This window comes from Ochotona princeps, chromosome 4 (genome assembly GCF_030435755.1).
Source record: "Ochotona princeps isolate mOchPri1 chromosome 4, mOchPri1.hap1, whole genome shotgun sequence".
Lineage (NCBI taxonomy): Eukaryota > Metazoa > Chordata > Mammalia > Lagomorpha > Ochotonidae > Ochotona > Ochotona princeps.
Genome location: NC_080835.1, coordinates 17,521,275 through 17,540,178, shown reverse-complemented (window position 1 = coordinate 17,540,178; position 18,904 = coordinate 17,521,275). Strand labels below are relative to the sequence as shown.

Genomic DNA, 18,904 nt, shown 5'->3' with positions numbered 1-18,904 from the left:
GAAAGGCTTCCCTGCAGAGTCAGGGATTGTGGTACAGTAGATTAAGCCACTGCTTAGGATGTTCCCGGTACCTGTCAGAGTGCCTAGTTCAGGTCCCATCCTTCCCACTTGTAATCTAGCTTCCTGCTGATGTGCTTGGAAGGCAGTATATGAAGGCTGAAGTACTTGAGTCCCTGCCATCTCTAGAGGAGACTTAGATGAAATGCTGGCTTCCCAGTCTCAGCTCTTGCAGACATTTAGGGAATGAACCAGCAGAAGCTAGATCTCTCTTTTTCGCTTTTTCTTTCTCCTTCACACTTTCACTCTGCCTTTCAAGTAAATAAGTAAATATATCTTTTAAACTTCTGGGGTGGCATTCAACCTACTGATAAAATGCTAGTTCACATGCTTGTGTCTCACACAGGCAAGATTTGATTCCTGGCTCCCAGTTCCAGCTTTCTTCCAGTGCAGACCCTAAGAGGCAGCATCCATGTGAGAGACTTGGATTAAGTTCCTGGTTCCCAGCTCTGGCCCTGGGCAAATCCTGGCCAGTGTGGGCCTTTGTGGGCTCTTTCTGAACATTCTCTTTGTCTCTCTCTCTCTCTTAAAAAAAAAATAGAGTTCTATTCCTGACTTTCTGGTATATTAGATATGCTAAGTGACCTTCCTAACTGAATATCTGTGATACTTACTGAAGTGTTACCCTCCCACCCCAAAATCAATAAATAACTTTACCTGGTGTGAAAGCATGCTATTTGCTGATTCCCAAAGTGGAACTATATATCTTGGGAGTTGAGTGACAGCCAGAGCAAGGCTTTGCTATGGAGATTTATGTAACATTTAAAGATACAGGGCTTCCACCTGATAATTGAGTGTAGTAGAAGATGACAGCAGGTTCTAAAGCCTGCTTCTTGTCCACATGGAAACTCCTAGATGATATCTATACCTTCATTGAAGGGGTGTGGAAGTAGTCATCCTGTCTTGGCTATCATGCTGAGCAGTGCCAAGCACTGCTACAAGTACGGTGTCCACCTAAACCTAAGAAGGGAATTAATTGAAAGTGGCTCTGAGCTGATAGGAACCATTAGAAGCAGACACAAAGTAATTCTTATAAATTTAAAGAAGGGAGCAGTGTGCTGGCTAATCCTCTATCTGCAAGTAATAGCATCCTGTTTTGAAGTCACTTTTTGTCCCGGCTATTCCACTTTTCATCCAGCTCTGCTGCTGATGGCCTGGGAAAAAGCAACAAAGGATGGCCAAAGTTCTTAAGACCCTGCAAGCACATGGGAGTCCTAAAAGAGGCTTCTGACTCCTGGCTTCAGATCTGCTCAGCTCAGGGTGTTGCAACCATCTAGGGGATGAACCAGTGGATAGAAGATCAATTTCTTTGTAAATCTGCCCTTCTGACAAAAATAAAGAAATCTTTTTTTAAAAAAAGTGTGTTTCCTTCTACTTCTATAGTCAAAAATCTCAGTACTGCTATACATTTAAAAAAGCTAATGAAAATAAACAGCTTATCATTCCAAAACTATAAACCTTTAAGTAAATAAGACAATATCATGAGTGAGAACCCAAAGAAACATACCTACACTAACTTCCAATGATGAGACTAGATTGGGCGGCATTAGACTCAAATAAAACTTCCAAAAGGCTGTTCTAAGAGACAAGAGAGTAAAACACACACACAAGAAAGAGAAGTGAGGTGATGTGAATAAGACAGAGACCAGGTCCAACACACATCCTGTCAGAGCTCCAGAAGAAGGAGAGAAGGGGAGTGGAAATACGCCCTTTTGAAAGAATAATAGCTGAGTGTTTTCTATACAGGAAAACTGTCAGACGACAGGTAGAATAAATAAAAATAAATCCACACGTAGGCAGTCATGAAAGGATGGGACAGGATCTTGGAAGCTTGCAGATGGAAAGGCAGAGACTGGCAGTGACTGCTGTGGTGACCCTATGTTGGTCTCTTTGACCCAGTTTCTTCAGGTCTTAGGAGTCCCAGAACCTGTTGCTTTCACATATATACTTGTGGTCAGATGTGTCCCAACTCTTCCTTGTGGAAAAACTATTGACAATAGATTGTAGGAGTTCTAAATTTTAATTCACCCTCTATCTTGATCAAACCTGAAATCTTAAGGGTTTTTATCCTTTTGTTTGATTCATCTTTCGTGTGAGTATACGCATTGTCAGTGAGATTTGGCCTTTGATGCTATTGTTTTTCACAACAATCATTAGTTGAGAGTGAGCTGAATGAAAGGAATGCTGTAAGCATACAGATTTCACCCTTTGCTCACACCACCTCTCTGGAACCAGGAGATCCTACCTGAAGACATGCTGAGGGTTGTAAGTCTCCACTCCCAGCTTAGAGCAGACCTGTGAGTAGCTGTGGCTGTCAGGGTTTAATGGTTAAGGCAACATGGATAGCATTACTGATTGCCCCTTTCCAATCTCCCCGTAACCATTAACATAAATATCATCTCACCATTTTGGACAAGGGACACCACCCTTATTCATGTTAGTAGTATGATGGTAATGCTTAACCCCTTCCTTTGTTTCATGTGCCTCAGGGGCTTGGCTGGTACCCACACTTAGGGAGTCTCTGTGAGCCAAGAGGAGAACTGAAAGGGTTAACTCCTCTTGGTTTTTGCCCTTTGACCACTTCAGGATGAGAGGCATGATGAAATACTTTTCAAAGTCTTCAGTGGAAACACATCATGCATAATTGGAGCAAAAAAGAATAAATCAAAGCTTTTTCCCCCTTTTAGTCTGGTAATTCATAATTGAAACCACATTGAGGTAAGAGTTGATAACTTCAAAACAACCAAGAAAACTGGCTTTGCTATCAAGGTAGGAATAGGTAACACTAGTCATTACCAGGGCCTCAAAAGCTTCTATGGAACATGCCTGTCCTCTTCCTTTCTTCTCTGACTTCTCACTTTTCTGTCCAGACGTAATACCTTTATTTAAATCTAATATGAACTGACTGAGATATCTGCTAAAGTCTCCTATTTTCACATGAAGTTATGCATATTGACATAAAACATCTCTGATATGGTAACACTAATAAAATTCCAAATCGTTATGCCCTGTAGCTTGATCTCTGTTGTGCTGGACTTTTCAACTCTGAGGTTGAAAGAGGCCTGGGGGTGGTAATGCAATGTGGTTTTCTTCAGTCAGGCCTGCACAGTCCCCAAATAGCTGAGCAAGAACACTACAGCATGGCAGCCACGGGCCAGGCTTTCCCTCACCATGCTGCATTGACCTGGGCTAGAACAGCGTAGGGCAAGCTCATCATGCAGAACTTCTGCGACCTTCCGACCATCAGCAAGTAAAGCAGCATTGTGGCAAGGGCCTGACAGCCTCCTTCTGCAGGGTTGCCAAGGACACAACTGGTTGTTTGGATCTCAGTCTCTCTTGAAGGAGAATGCCCTTTGAACTGGCCTTTGCCTGAAAGCCCCAGCTGCCAAGATGTCTTTCTGAAACCTGAGTCCCATAGCTCTCTCTCTTGCTAGTTTTTCTGCTCCCTGCTGGCTCAGACAGCGGGCTCTCCACACTAAGCGACAAAAACTTTTCGAAGGTGGTGTTGTGACCAGACGCTTGGCACAGCTCTTTTGGAGTGCTGGTATGTGACTGCAGTTTAACCATGGAAACTTCTCGCTGGAGTACCATCGATGAGTGATTTGTTGTAGGAGTCAGAAGGGAGGACACAAAATGAACACAGTTATTCTGGTCAAAAGCTGGTTATCTGTCAAAAGAATACATCCTTTTGGTTTCTCCCCCATCTGTGAGTGAACAGCTTCACTGGGGAGTTTGAAATCTGCATCAATCTCCCGTATGCAGAAGGTGCAGCTGCCACTCATGGGCTTCGCCTCTTCTCCGGGTCTCTGTTGCTGAGTACCTGGCTCTGTGCCCTCTCCGGCTATAATGCAGAGTTCCTCAGGCAGCAGAGTTAATTGCCAGCATTGTTTGCCTTTTCCCTGGCAGAAGCCAGAACCTTGAGTAAATTATGGAGGTTTAAATTTGCTTGATTTCCTGCAGAAAGTAGGGTCAAGAGGTCCCAGACTATAGACACTCTCTTTGGTCAGCCAGCAGGGGATCCATTCTTAAAGGTATTTCAGGGGTTACTAAATGCCATTTTTTGAAATATCTCCATCCAGCCCATTTTTTCCCGTGGGGGACAGTTTGTTGACCTTAGCCCAAGTGTGGTGCTGTGGCCGTGTGAAGCTCTGCACCCCAATTAGGGCCTCCTTTCTTCATGCTATCACCAAGCTCATACAGCAAGTGGGATCAGGGGCAAGGAGGGGACAGGCAGTGGGTACCGAAGCCTCCTTGCAGATCAGCATTTCCTATTTCCTGCCTCCAGACTTATCAGCAGGACAATACTCAGAAAGAAAATTTCAAAAGAAACTAACAAAAAAGTTAAACATGTAACAGCACTTGTATCCTTAAAGGCTTCTCTTGGCATGGCTTCCACCTGCCTATGTCTGACTTCCTCCCAGTTGTGTTCTTCCCTCCTCCTCCTGGTACACTGTGACCTTGTCTTTACATTTGCTCAGTTTGTTCACTGATCATGTATGCGCATATATGATTACACACACACACACACACACACACTTATTTGAGAGACACGATAAATGAAAGAGCTCCCATTCAGTGCTTAACTTCCCAAATCGGCACCATGGCTGCTGCTAGGCTGGGCTACAGCTGGCAGCCAGGAACTCAGTCCAGGTCTCCCACATGGCTGGTAGACACCCAGTCTTTCAAGCCATCGCCACTGCCTCCCCGGGTCTGCATTGTCAGGCAACTGGAGCTGGTACTCAAGTGGTATTCTAATGAGAACATATTGATGTCTTAACTGGTCTTTGGATCACTGGGCCATTGCCTTCCATACTTCTCCCATCTGGCATTTTTGGCCATTCCTTTCCTACTTATCCTTCGAATTCTCTTGGGTCTCCTCTTGACCTCTCAGATAGATGGAGGTGACCAGGCAGAGTTCCTGCATCATCTAAGGAATACCTTTAACGTTCTGTGTGAATGGCTTGTTATTTGGCATGATACTTTGCCTTACCTGTGTCTTTCCTGGTGGATGACCAACCTTTTCAGACGAAGGAATGTGTCTATCTCTTGTGCCTTCAGCACTTTTCCAGGCTTATGGATCGATCTAGGAAATGTTAGCTAAACTAATGAGAACCAGAAATAATAGTAGCAGGAATGCCTGCTGAATCCCTAATACCAGCACTTCAGAGGTAAGAAGAATACAAGTTGGGAAGAGCTGTTTGTCTTAAATCACCATTCAGGAAGTTCTCTGCTGAGCCATCTGCTAAGTGTTAGTGTCCATAATCTCATTTAATCGCTGTTTGCCTGAAAGACAGGCACTGTCACATTCCCATTTTACAGAGGAAGAGTCTGTTGCTTGCGGACATGACTTCATGCATCACAAAAGCAGTAAATGGCACAACCCAGTTAAATATCCCTATAAAAACCTATGCTTCTCCAGAATGCTTAGTGTGGTAGGCTTCTTGGTAAGGACATGGAAAGTGAATTGTTGGAAATCATTTCACATTTCACCTCACTTATTTAAGTGTGACTTGGCTGTTCATAGCCACACATCCAGAGTTCAAACAGAACACATACTGTGAGTATAACCTGTGCGGTGTGTGCCAATTTTTGATGAGTTCACACCAGGTCACTGTGCTGGGTGCCAGGTGTTCATGGCCCTTGCTTTTTTGGAGTTTTTGCAGCAGCTGAAATCTGAGGAGTAGTGAGGAGGAGAGAGGATCAAGAAAGGCAACGACATCAGTGGAGTGTATTTGGAGAAGATGAGGCAGAGGTAGAGTAGAGTTGGGTCAAACCAGGCCCTGAAAGCCCGACAGGGTAATGTGCTGAGAGAGGCCTCAGGAGTGCCCTGGCTTGAGTCTTGCCAAAAACAAAACCAAGAGAAATGGGTCCCTTTATGCAAGGTCAACTGTTTCCCAGATGCTTGCACCTGCCAAGTACCCTGCAGGTATCAGTTCATCTGCTTTGAGTACTGCTGCCAAGAGAGAGAGAGTGACGGCTCAGGGTTTCATAGGAAGCTGGGGTACACAAGAGCTCAGGGTTGTGACCCAGGTTACACCACTGGCAACTTGAAAGAACCCAGATTCAGATTAAGGACTGGTGATTCCCAGCATGCCCCCAGAGGTGCTGACTCACTGTGGAAGTCCTAGGCATCCATCCTAGCTGCATGTCCCACCGTCAAGGATAGGACCTGTCTCGTAGTGACTCTGCCCAGTAGCTGGGCCGCCGCCTCCCGCATTCATGGCAGCTTCTGTGTTTTATGGGAAAGTTTTGGCCAGACTTCGGGCCTCACTGGGCTCCTCTGTGTGCTCTGTCTGCTCCACAGGCTGCCAGCTCTGCTTCTCCAGTTTCCAGGCCCTGTTTGGGATGCAAGTGAGCAGTGTGGAAAAACTGAACAGCAGAAAAAACAACTGTCCACTTCCCAGCCAACCATCCCCTCCTGCCGTCCTCCTTCCCCAGCCATCCACTTCCCAAGTGGAGCTGGCGCAGCAGAGGACACCAGATCTGTTGTCTTGCTAGGCCTTCTGGCTCCTTCTCCTGGGCAGTGCCTTGAAATCAGAGCCAGGCTGCCTTCAGGAGGTGCCTCAGTTACATTCCAGGGCATTCACTTTCTGAAACCAAGCTTTGCATCTCTCAGGGAATTTTCCTCTGCTCTTGATGTCATAAAGGCATAAAGTGTGCTGGCCTTCTCCGCCTTCTCTCAAAGAACAGACCTCATTTTGTTGGAGTTTTAATAGTTTTTCCTTCTGTGTTTGCAGGGTATTTACTTTTTAAAATTTATGTGCACACTCTATGTCAGTGTTAGGTAGTTGGATGTTTTTATGGCAGGCATTCTCTGAAGTCCTGGGCTTGGATGGGTTCTTGCCTGTTGACCCAGACTGCAAAGAGTCAAGAACTTTCAGGACCTTTGTCTTGGAGAAGAGCTGGAGGAAGCAAACTTTGGAGTGCCCTATGCTTCCACTTCCCAGCTCTATAAAATGCTGACATTTGCCCAGGACTCTGAGTGTCCCTGGAGTAGAGTGTGGGGAACCCTGGGACCCCTGCTGTCTGGGTTCGCACTGCTAGAGCTCCCATCCAGAACATAGCATTGGCCGTGGTTAGCTGTTGCTAACCCTACTGCCAATCATCTGTGAAATGAGAACGAGGAACCCTCTGTCTTAAGGGTTAGTGTAACTTTCTAAATGAGAGAATACCTGTAAAGTGCAGTGCCTGCTCATTCTTGGCTGTTTCACCTGAAATGGTCACACATGAAATGATCTCTCACCCTTCTTTCAAAAATTGTATTTTATTTGTTTCTTTTCCACTTATGCTGATCTTGTTGTAAGAGACCGCAGAAGTAGGCGAATGGACTGGGTCTGCGGATGAGAGACAGACCATGAACCATGTATTGTGACTTAAACACAGGGCTAGCTACTGACTTCCAAAAAGCCAGCAAGAGATGAAGAATGAGATTTGGGGTAGAAAAAAAATTTTTTTAAGTTCCTGAAACTATAATCAGACATTAGGGAAACCCAGACACCTCCTTAGGACTCCAGCTCCATGTCCTTGCGTGATGTCATGAGAACCCCAGGGTCAGTCCCAGTAAGATAACCTTTCCTATTGTGTCTCGCTGTTGTGAAATCTAATTAGGGCATGTTGTGGACATTTTGGCTTTAATATCCTGATTACTCCAGGCATCCCGCTCAGCCGCCTTGAGTTCTCAGCCCATGTGTACCCCATGTGTTTGTGTACATTTCCTATGCCGTACTGTTACATCTGGCAAGCAGCTGTGGCCGTGCACATGGTGATGGGTGTCCATCAGGGATATGGATGAGATGGACACAGGACCCTGGGGATCCCAGAAAGAGTAAGGCAGCCAGAACAACACATAGGACGTTTCGTGCTGAGCCACTTTCTGTCAGAGATGGAGTTCAGTTCTGGGCTTTCCACACAATAACTTATGGACATGAACGTAATTAATGCCACTGAATTTTATACTTGAACATTATGAAAATAACATTTGATATTATACATGTTTGTTACAATTTTAAAACATTAGCAATATAACAAGCTCAAACTCTTATATGCTTGAAATGGTTGGATTGTGTGGTTTATAGGTTATATACTAACAAAGCCGTTAAAAAAATATAAGAGCATTTTAAGGATCCTTTGCTGTTTAGTATCAGTTCAAAAATATTTTTGTTTCCATTGCTGCTGTATTTAACTTATTTAGTGCTCTCAAAATCATTTGATTCTTTTAATGTAGTATTTTAACAAAAACAGATTGAATTACTCTCATTTGAAAATAAACCTTTATTATTGAAAAAAATGACCAACGTACAGAGAGAGTTTTAGAATTAAACAGTGGACTCTCACATGTTCACCATCAAGATCCTCACTTTGAGATGATTTCCCATTTATCTGTTCTAAGTGATGTGGCTTGAGGTAGCAGCAGCAGCAATAATTGTGTTTTATCTTTTGTTTGTTTGGATTTTTAAATTATTATTAGTCTTTTTTTTTTTTTTTTCACTTCACTATGCTGGCATTTTGTTGACCGCCCCTCCCCCCCACCCACATTCTTTTGAAAGTTTGTACGTCTTGGATCCTCTGTAGTGAGAACTTGTTGAATTTCCTGGATAGATGTGTTTTTCCCATATTCTGTGTTTTCTTTTTCTGGGACCTCCTATTAAATGGTTGTTGGACCGCCTGGGTTTTCTCATCTTTCCTGTTCATCTCTCTCTTTTGTTCTAGACTAGAGTATTTTATCTTTTTTCTTTTAGCCTTTCAGTTCTCTTCTTTAGGAAAAAAAAAGTCTTTAAACTATCATGTTTTGTAATGTCTAAGAGTTCTTTCTGTTCCTTGATAGATCTTTTTAAATAAAAGTAGTGATTTATTTCCGTGTCATGGGTGGGAAATCTTAGCTCCCGGAGGATATAATTTGTTGGTGGCATTTTCATGTCTTTGGGCTTCTTCTATTGTCTCTGCTTCCTCTGAGTTCCTTTCTTTGTTCCTCTGGTTTCTGTTGTTCATGCTGAAGATGCTCTTGAATTGTGTGTAGTTCTAGAATCTGGTCATGATTAGGAGGAGCATTCTTAAAAACTGGGAGGCTGCCTGTTGCCAGGAGGGCTTCCCTGTAGGTGGAGGGGGTGCCAGGTTAACCTTGTGGCCGCCCGCATTTGAGGAAAAAGATGGAGAGAAGGGCTGCAGGACGTTTTGAAGGTGAATCTGTCACCTGCCTCATCCTCCCAAGTGTGCCAGTGCATCCCTGTGTGGAGCGGCAGTTTCAGCAGAGGAAGGAACTTGCTGGCCTGGGCAAAGACGGGCTGTGTGAATCTGGGTCTGGAACCACTCCTCACACAGATCACTGCACCTCTCTTCCTGGTTTTAAACCTACTCCTCCCCTTTCATTTCAGAGGCACCCAATATGGTTAACCTCTGGGTCCTTTAGGGTCCCCAGGTTGAAACTGCTTACCTTCATGGCTTCCCTCCTGCTGGGCACTTAGGTCTTCCTCTCGCACTCCTCTTCTGTGGCCCCTCCTGCTTCAGGAAGATGGGAACGTGCCCGCTGCACTGCTGGTGCTCCCCCTTCGCCTTATCGTTACAGCCCGAGACCCTTTCACTTTCCTCAGGCGCCATTGTGGTGCAACCAGGGAGGGAATGGAGATCAATTATCTACCCCCTTTTCAGGGGCACCAGAGCCATACTGAATGAAAGATAGTCCCAACAAACCAAGAGCAGAAAGGCTTTCAAAGGTGGCCCAGCTCTTGGGTAGGTCATGGTGAAGGCCATCAGATCTGCCATGTGTGGGTTTCGTGACGATAGTGCTGGACAAGCCCCATGACCCATGCTGCTCTGTCCCCTTGCAGAAGTGGAGCAGTGTGAGCAACCCCCTCTTCCTCCCACTGATCCCACCGCAGTCCCAGGGCTTCACGGCCATCGTCCTCACCTACGACAGAGTGGAGAGCCTCTTCCGAGTCATCACCGAAGTGTCCAAGGTGCCGAGTCTCTCCAAGCTGCTTGTTGTGTGGAATAATCAAAATAAAAACCCTCCAGAAGGTAAGGAGTGTGAGCACGTGGTGTGTTCATTACCCCTCTTCAGGCTGTAATGCAGCTGTCAGCTGGATTGATTTTGGATAGCCAAGATTATTTGCATCCTTTGTTTTGAGTGAGTGTTCCTGTTTTGTCAACAACAATATTCTTCCCGCGGCAGCCTGACCCCAGTTTTCTCAGTCATCTCGTTCATGTTCTGGGGTGGCCCATTGAACTCCCAGCCCCGGCATCTTCTGTAGCCACAAGTGTTTGAGGACCCAGGGATCAAGAGGATCAAAGGCTGTCAACCTCAGGAAAACAGACTTAAGCTGATGTGTTTACATGGAAACGCAGTTTAAGAGGCATTCGTTTTCTCTTTTCTTATCTCTGCTCTGATACTCTGCTCTCCCTTAAAAAAAAAAAAAAAATGGATGGCCTCCATCTGATTGGAAAAGCCAGCCACAGAACATGCACTGCGTGCAGGCTCACTGTCGGGCCTCAGAGGGCTCGTCCTGAATCATGGTCTTCCTCGCCTCGGCCACCCCTGCAATCAGCCGGCTGGCAGCTAGGGTTGGGAACTGTATGATTCATTGGATTTACTTTTTAATTCAGGATGCACCGAGTATGTTCCACCTGCATTTAGTTTCTCATTCAGTCTGTCTATTACTGCTCCTAATCCCAGGGACTTCAAAGCTCCTGCCATTTATAGCCTATTAAAGCCAGGAAGTTTCTGATGGATTAGAGTGAGGAATGAGTTTGAAGTTTGTAATGTGCACCACTGTCACCGATAAGGACTGGTTTATGGCCTGACAGTAGTATCTGCACTTTTTATGGCTTGCCCCCTTTTCACTGAATAGACTGATGGAGGAGTAGGCAGCCAGCCATGGAATACCATGGTAGATCAGAGTCAAGGCTGGGAAACAGAAATCTACCTCAAGGAGAGCCTTTAGTTCCTCCTGTGATATTGGAGAAGTTGCACCTGGTGTGATTTTATTTCCCAAAAGCATCATCTACCTTCTTTTTAGCTTTGGAGAGGCACATTATGTCCCGATGCATGCATGTTGCTTTTTTTTTTAATTAACTGATTTTTTTTTTTGCCATGCTTCTTTTTCCCTCTCATTCTTTACTCTAGAATGTGATCAGTTTTCTGGATCTTTGATTGTTTGTTGTTTTGTTTTTTGTTTTTGTTTTGTTTGTTGTTTGTTTTGTTTTGTCTGACTTAAATAAAGGAGTAGGACAGGAGCAGAAGAAAAGAAGACATTGGCAGTAGCTGGGAAGGGAGGGTGAGAGTAACAAAGGAAACAGGCTGATAGAGGAGATTCCAGGGCGCTGTGGGGAGAAGGCCCCTCCACCTGCTAGCATGGGCCCATCAGTACTGCTCACCTCTCCTCAAAGAGAAGTGAGTCGGTTGCTGTGTATACAGAGTTGGTGGTGTTCCAGAAGGTTACAGGCCCCTCCTCACATGGGCAGTGGCACTTCCTGTGTCTCTGTGTTCATACATACGGCCATGCTCCTGCTCACGTGACCACCCACACTCAGAGCATGCCTGAGGCTCCTCCCGAAGCCTTACACATGAGTATAGTTTGCAAGTTTTGCTGCTAAAGGCAAGGGGATTCCACCCTGTGGAAGACCCAGGTAGGCCTGGAGGGGAGCTCCTTAAAGTACTTGGGTCACTTTTTTAAAAATTAATATATATTTTTTATTTTATTTATTTATATATATAAAATATATATAGGAAAGGCATACTTCCAGAGAGAAGCAGAGACAAAGAGAGAGATCTTCCACCTGTTGGTTCACTCCCCAAATGGCTGCAATGGCCAGAGTGGAGCTGAGCTGTGGCTATCTGATCTGAAACCAGGAGCTTCTTCTGGGTGTCCAACATGGGTGCAGGGTCTCAAGGCCTTGGGCCATCCTCCACTGCTTTCCCAGGCCACAAGTAGAGGGCTGGAAGGGAAGTGAAGCAGCCAGGACACGACCAGGGCTCATGTGCAATCCCTGCTCTTGCAAGATAAGTATGTAGCCCCTGAGTCATTGTGCTGGGCCCTTCTCATGGGCGGCTGTTGTTGCAGGACTATGATAAAAGAGAGAGCCTCCCAGCATAGCCACACCTAAAGGCAGCGGTACACACACAGGGGTGGGAGTTGCGTGCTCAGTTTCCGTTTTTGGTAGGACCTGGTAAAATGTAGCAGTTAATTTTATGACCAAGAGTTTAATCTATTTTGCAACTCTTTTGGCTCTAGGGGCAACACAGCGTCCTTAACTGATGAGGCCCTAATGTTGCCACATTTCACGACTGCCCTGCTTGTGTGTAGGTCAGGGCTCCAGCAGTGTGGTTGTTTGGGGAGCATGTGAACCACACTCAGTTTTCTGTGGGGTGTTTGTTCAGTTGGTTAGCGGTGCTGTCAGCTTGGGTCCCCATGCCAGCAAAGGCGTCTGATTTTTCATGTACAACATTAGTAACATACATATTTAAAGAAAAGAAAAAAGCCCAAGTCCAAGGCTTTGAAATATTAGAGGCTCAAAAATGATGTTTTCCACTTTCTCTACATTTACTAAAATAAACATTGTGGTTGAAGTGTCTGCTGCTGGGAGGATTAGTGTAGGCAGAAACTTACCCCCCCACACACACACTATTTTTTTTTCCTTTTTCTTAATCTTCAATCTAACTAGATATTTTTTTTTTCCTTTTGGTTATAGTTAAATCTAAATTGCCGGGTTTGAAATTCAACTAAATACTTAAGTTGAGGCAATAGAACTTTCCAGGGACTTTTCATTATGTTGGGCTTGAGGTCTGTCAAAAGCAAAGGCAGGCTGCTGCCTTCTCCCTCCCAACTCTTCACTTTCCAAACGGGATGAGTCCAAAGCTGATTGAGTTGGGCCTCAGTCCTGTGTTACCCTGTGCACCACAGATAGGGGCAGCCCAGCCAGTGGAGTTGACACCAGTGGGCAGAGTGGGACTGGCCAGGCGTGATGGGTGGGCAGAGAAGGCCTGGCCAGATGTGACAGGTGAGCATTCCAGCAGAAGCATCTGCCACCTTCCTTTCCAGCTGAATGTGGGGACTGTGGGGAGTGATTGTCATGGGCACCAGCCATGCCCCATGCAAGTCAGGCCCTGTTGTCTTTGGTTTCTATGGAGAGGATCTCTTATCATTTACTTTGTGGCTGTGTAGAGCAGTGAGTAGCAGGACGGGCTTGGGGCATCTTTAATGATCCTGAGCATTTTATACTGCCTGCGCCAACTTGCAGAGAAATTGCCTTTCCCACGTCTCATTTGGCACCCGGTGTGGGAAAAAACATTTATCAATGTTTGTTTAAAAACCCTTGATGGGAAGAATCAAGATGGCAGAATAGGGTAAGGACACATTTAAACAGACGGAGAAATATTAGCCAGTATGAGGCAGAGAGGGCATATTCCAGGAAATAGAAGAGGACAGAACAATAGCAGAGGGGTACCTGGAGACTGGCAGACACAGGAAAGAAGTGGACACAACGGTGTGATGTTGCAATGACTGATACTCCAGCAGTATTCAGCACATGTGATCTGAACTCCACCAGCAGCTGGAGCTCCACCAGCAGCAAGGTGGGAAGGGAGCTCCATAGGTGAACCCAGACAAAGAACTGCTTGTCCTGCTCATCTGTTTGATTTGACCAAGATCAGAGACAGTGCTGCAGGTCCTAGACAAGCGGTGCAGGAACAGGGTGGATTTCACAGCCCAGTCTACCTCCTAGAGCCATATTGGGCGCCATTTTGCTTAAGGAGCCAAGGGCGATGGGGCAGGACTGCGCATGCACGGAGCTGGGAGTGAACTCATTTCTGGCTCAGTGAACTGCAGCAATGTGGCATCCTACAGGTTCCACACAAGACAGGTCCGGGTAACCCTCAGACCTGACAGCCAGCAGATCAAGAGCTCTAGAAGTGGCACATCAGGTGCCATTTCTTACAGTGTGGCAAAGAATTTAAGAATGCAGGGGACAACAGTGAGTTGTGCATGTGCTGAGCTTGGTGAGGATTCAGTGGTCCCACAGGAAAATAATACTGGCTGTGGCATTGTACAGGTCAAAATAGGTCCGTGTGACCCTCAAACCTAACAGCCAACTGGTTCTGGCATGATCAGCACCACCATATAGGACTGCTGGTGTCTCCTTAATCCTGGAACCTATTCCAACTGGAAGTGGGAGAAAGGTTGCAGAGACAACAGTGCAGCCTTAGCATGGTATCACAGGAGGTGGAGGCTGGTGAGCCAGGAGCAGGCACTATGAAGACCATGGTGGAAATCTAACATAAGAACCCAGATCTGGAACATGCTGGAGGGAGTGGCACAAGCGACTACAAACAAAGAGCCGTGTACCAACTGCAATAAGTAAAATCAAACTATGGACCTGTGGGTGATAGAGCTTAGAAACCTGCCCCAAGGAGAAGAATCTGCTAACCAGAAGTACAATGACCAAGAGCAAAAGAAGAGACAGAGGCACAATGAATATTATTGAAGACTCCCCTGCAAAGGAGCAAAACCCTTTGCCAACCTAAGAGTTCACTGAGGAAGACATCGAGAAAATGGGGGATACATAATTCAAAACACTTGTTATAAAATTTCTTATCAACAACAAGAAACATGTAAAGCAGGTGTTCAAGGAATATGTCACACTGGAAATGAATCAAATGAAAGCTGATATATCAGAAATAAAGAAGACAGTAGAGCAAATTGAAAGTACAGTGGAGAATCTCCAAAATAGAATGAAGGAGGCAGAAGAAAGAATCTCAAAATTAGAAGATATTTCCTGTCACCATGGGGAAAAAAACAAAAAGTTGGAAGCAGAGCTGGATCAGGCCAAAAAAAGTATTCAGGAATTGAAAGACACTATTAAAAGGCCAAACATAAGAGTTATGGGAGTCCCAGAAGGTACAGAAAGAGAAGCTGGGTTTAAAAATGTGTTTAATGAAATATTAAGGGAAAATTTCCCCAATCTAGAGAAAGAATTGGGAAACAACATCCAGGAGGGACACTGTACTCCCAACAGGATTGACCAAAAGTGATCTTCATCAAGACACATGGTAATCAAACTCTCTTCAATTGAACATTAGGATAAGATCCTTCAATGTGCACAGGAAAAAAATTAAATGACATATAAAGAAGTGCCAATTAAACTCACAGGAGACCACTCACAGGAGACCTCTCACAGGAAACTCTACAGGCAAGAAGAGAATGGAGCAACAAATTCCAGATTCTAAAAGCAAATATTTGTTAGCCCAGGATAACGTACCCAGCAAAACTTTGTCTTTGAAAATGAAATAAAATTCTTCCACAGTAAAGAAATTTAAAAGAATATGGCTCTTCCAAGTCGGCCCTACAAAGGATACATAAAGATGTTCTCTTGACAGAGAGGAGAAATAGTGCCCACCAAAACCAAAGGCAAATGTGAAGAACATCCCAGTAAAATAGCAACAGAAGTCAAAATCATTGAACAACCCATTGCTAAAATGACAGGACCAAATTACCACCTATTTGTATTAACCCTAAATGTAAATGGCTTAAACTCATCAATCTAATGTCATACATTAGTAGATTGGAGTAAAAAAACACAACTCATCTATTTGTTGCCTACAGGAGACATATTTCACCAACAAAGATCAGCAACACGTTAGTCATTCAGTAGTTGTTATTTAACTTTGTGGTGCTGTTAATTTCTTTTTTTTTTCTTCCTGTTGATTTTGTTTTGTGGCTTTTCATTTAAGGGGATGTATAGTAACTTTGTAATGGAGACTGTCATATCTAGTAGCATGCTTTTTAACTTCATGGCATTGTAAATTTCTATTTTTCTTCCTGTTGATTTTGTATTCTGGCTTTTCATTTAGGAGGATATCTAGTAACTGTGTAATGGAGAATATCATATCCAGATGTGAGGATACAATTCAGTATGCATCTCTATTTCCAGACAAAATGTACTCCCAATGAAACTGTTTACTATATTTAGATAATAGGATCCTGGACTCTGCCATTGCCCATGCCCACAGTCATGGACATATGATTGTATATGAGAAACTATAGTAATAATATAGGGGAACTCAGTGGGGGAGGGTATTGAGGAGGGGATAAAGGAAATCCCACAATCTATGGAACTGTATCATAAAATGATAATAATAAAAAGAAGTAAAATAAAAAAAAAAACCCTTGATGGGGCTCATGTGGTGGGGTAATACACTAATCCTCCACATACAACACCATATGGACACTGGTTTATGTCCCGGCTGCTCCACTTCCAATCCAGTTCCCTGATTATGACCTGGAAAAGCTGCAGAGGATAGTCCAAGTTCTTGGGCCCCTGCACTAATGTAGGCAACACAGAAGAGTTTCCTGGATCCTGACTTTGGATCAGCTCAGCTTTGGGCATTGCAGCCATCTAGGGAGTGAACCTGTGGATAGAAAATAATTGACTCTCACTCTCACTCTGTACTTCTGACTTTCAGGCAAAATAAATAAATCTTTAAAAACAAAATGAAGTAATTCTCCCTCTCACCCCCACTGTCCCCATTGTATGAAGGGTTCTTTTTCTCCTTTTAGCTGAGCTCAAACTCATAGTGTGAGATTGTCAAGTCAACTATATCAACTGTTTTTCATAAGTCAGCAATGTATTAGAAAATTCTCGGTTTCCAGGCTACCTTCTATGGGTAGCAGGTGAGATCTGTTTTGCCTGCTACAGACTCACAGAGGGAGATCTAGCTATAACAGCCTGTTGTTGGCAATTGGAATTTAAAGGAATAAGGAAAAAATGACTCCTCTGGGTCTGAGCCATAGAATTAGGGTCTGAAGGTTTCTGGCCCTGAACTGGTTTCCTTTCACGTCCACCAAGCTCATGCACATCACTCTGTGGAGACCTAGTCAGGTTGTCAGCACAGACGTGATGTTCACAGACTTCACCACGACCCGACGTCACTGTCCCCATTCGCTGTGTGCCTTTTACGCCCTAGGAACAGGAGCCGTGCTGGGAGCTTGAGACGTTTTGTCTCCAGTCCTTACAACCTGCCTGCAAGGACTGTTCCCATTTTACAAATGTAGGAAGGATTAAAGTCAGCTTGCTGGAGCATTCTGCCTAAAGGACAGAGCTACCATGGCAAGAACAGAAGCAAACCTCTGGATGCAGAGGGCCAGTTTTGTGTGCTGAGCCCTTTGTGCCTTTGTAGGCAGCCTTGTTGCTGCTGCGAGGAGGGGCAGTCACCATGCTTTGTCCATGCTTGGATCTGGGATTGTAACAAAGAACTGGATTCTCATAAAGGCCTCAGATGACAAGCAAATTGATTTTTTTTGGAAATCTTTTTTTTTTTTTTTATATATATTTATTATTTAACTTCAGTAATTACATTGTATTATGTGACACAATTACATAGATACTTGGGTTCTCCCCACCCCTCCCCAAACCCTCCCACCATGGTGGATTCCTCCACCTTGTTGCATAACCACAGCTCAAGTTCAGTTGAGATTCCCCCATTGCAAGCGTATACCAAACATAGAGTCCAGCATCTTATTGTCCAGTCAAGTCCAACGGCTTCTTAGGTATACCCTCTCTGGTCTGAAGACAGAGCCAGCAGAGCATCATCCCAGTCAATTGAAAGCTCCAACATACCATCAGCAAAAATTTACATCATTATGGAATTAATTGACATAGTAATGAGTAACCAACATGTTAAAAGTAAATGCGAGTTCCCAGTCACCTTCTGTGACCACCTCACCTATACTTCAATCTTAGTTTATACACAACATATAACATTCAAAACATAACATGTTATACATAACATCATATCATCTTAAATTAAGGCAAACATGTGGTATTTAACCTTTTGGGATTGGCTCATTTCCCTTAGCATTATGGTTTCCAGTTTGGCCCATTTGGCCACAAAGAACTGCATTTTGTTTTTTTTAATAGCTGAGTAGTATTCCATGGAGTAGATGAACCATAGCTTTCTTATCCAATCCTCTGTTGATGGGCATTTTGGTTGCTTCCATGTTTTTGCAATTACTGATTGTGCTGCTATGAGCATAGGAGTGCATGTTGGTTTCTCATGAAACAAGTGTTCTGGATATATTCCTAGGAGTGCTATTGCTGGATCATACGGTATGTTGAATTTGAGTTGTTTGAATATTCTCCATACTGATTTCTATAGAGGCTGTACCAGCCTGCAGCCCCACCAGCAGTGGAGTAGGGTTCCCTTTTCCCCGCAACCTCGCCAACAAGTGTTGTTGGTGCTTTTATTCATGTGGGCCATTATTAATTACATTGCATTATGTGACACAGTTTCATAGGCTCTGGGATTCCCCCAACCCTTCCCCGTGCCCGCCCCCCCATGGTGGATTCCTCCACCTTGTTGCAGTATTACAGTTTAAATTCAGTCAAGATTCTTTCATTACAAGCATATACCAAGCATAGAGTCCAGCATCTTTTTGTCCAGATAAATTCAGCAGTTTCTTGTGGGACCATCTCTGGTCTGAAGGTAGAGCTGGCAGAGTATCATCCCGATCAGTTAAAAACCCCAATATAACATCAACAACAATTTTTTTTTGGAAATCTTTAAAGTAAGGGAAACATTTAAAAAAAAAAAAAAAAGCTCTTGTTCCTTATCTAAACTATCTAAACTCTTTCGTGGCTCATGCTCTCTTTTCCCTCTACTGTTCAGTTCTCACATCTTTTCCAAGGCAGCCTTTCCAGAAGGTTACAAGGCAATCCTTCCAGAAGCCCCGGGCCAGGACAGGGCACCCTGTTTTGCTCTTAGCTGTCGAGGTAACAGTTGCTCTTTGATAGCTGCTGCACTCGAAACTCCTGTCTGCCCCAAAAGGATGCCATGGAGTTCCTTTGCAGTCTGAAGAAG

At 44.3% G+C, this 18,904-nt stretch overlaps 1 protein-coding gene across 1 annotated transcript in view; it reads left to right on the top strand.

Annotated features, from left to right (window-relative positions):
- Nucleotides 1–18,904, top strand: part of EXT2 (exostosin glycosyltransferase 2) — a 142,270-nt gene that overhangs the window by 79,630 nt on the left and 43,736 nt on the right. The window contains exon 9 of the mRNA XM_058663141.1: nucleotides 9,882–10,071. Coding sequence (XP_058519124.1) covers nucleotides 9,882–10,071 — 190 coding nt within the window. The remainder of the gene's footprint in view (nucleotides 1–9,881; nucleotides 10,072–18,904) is intronic.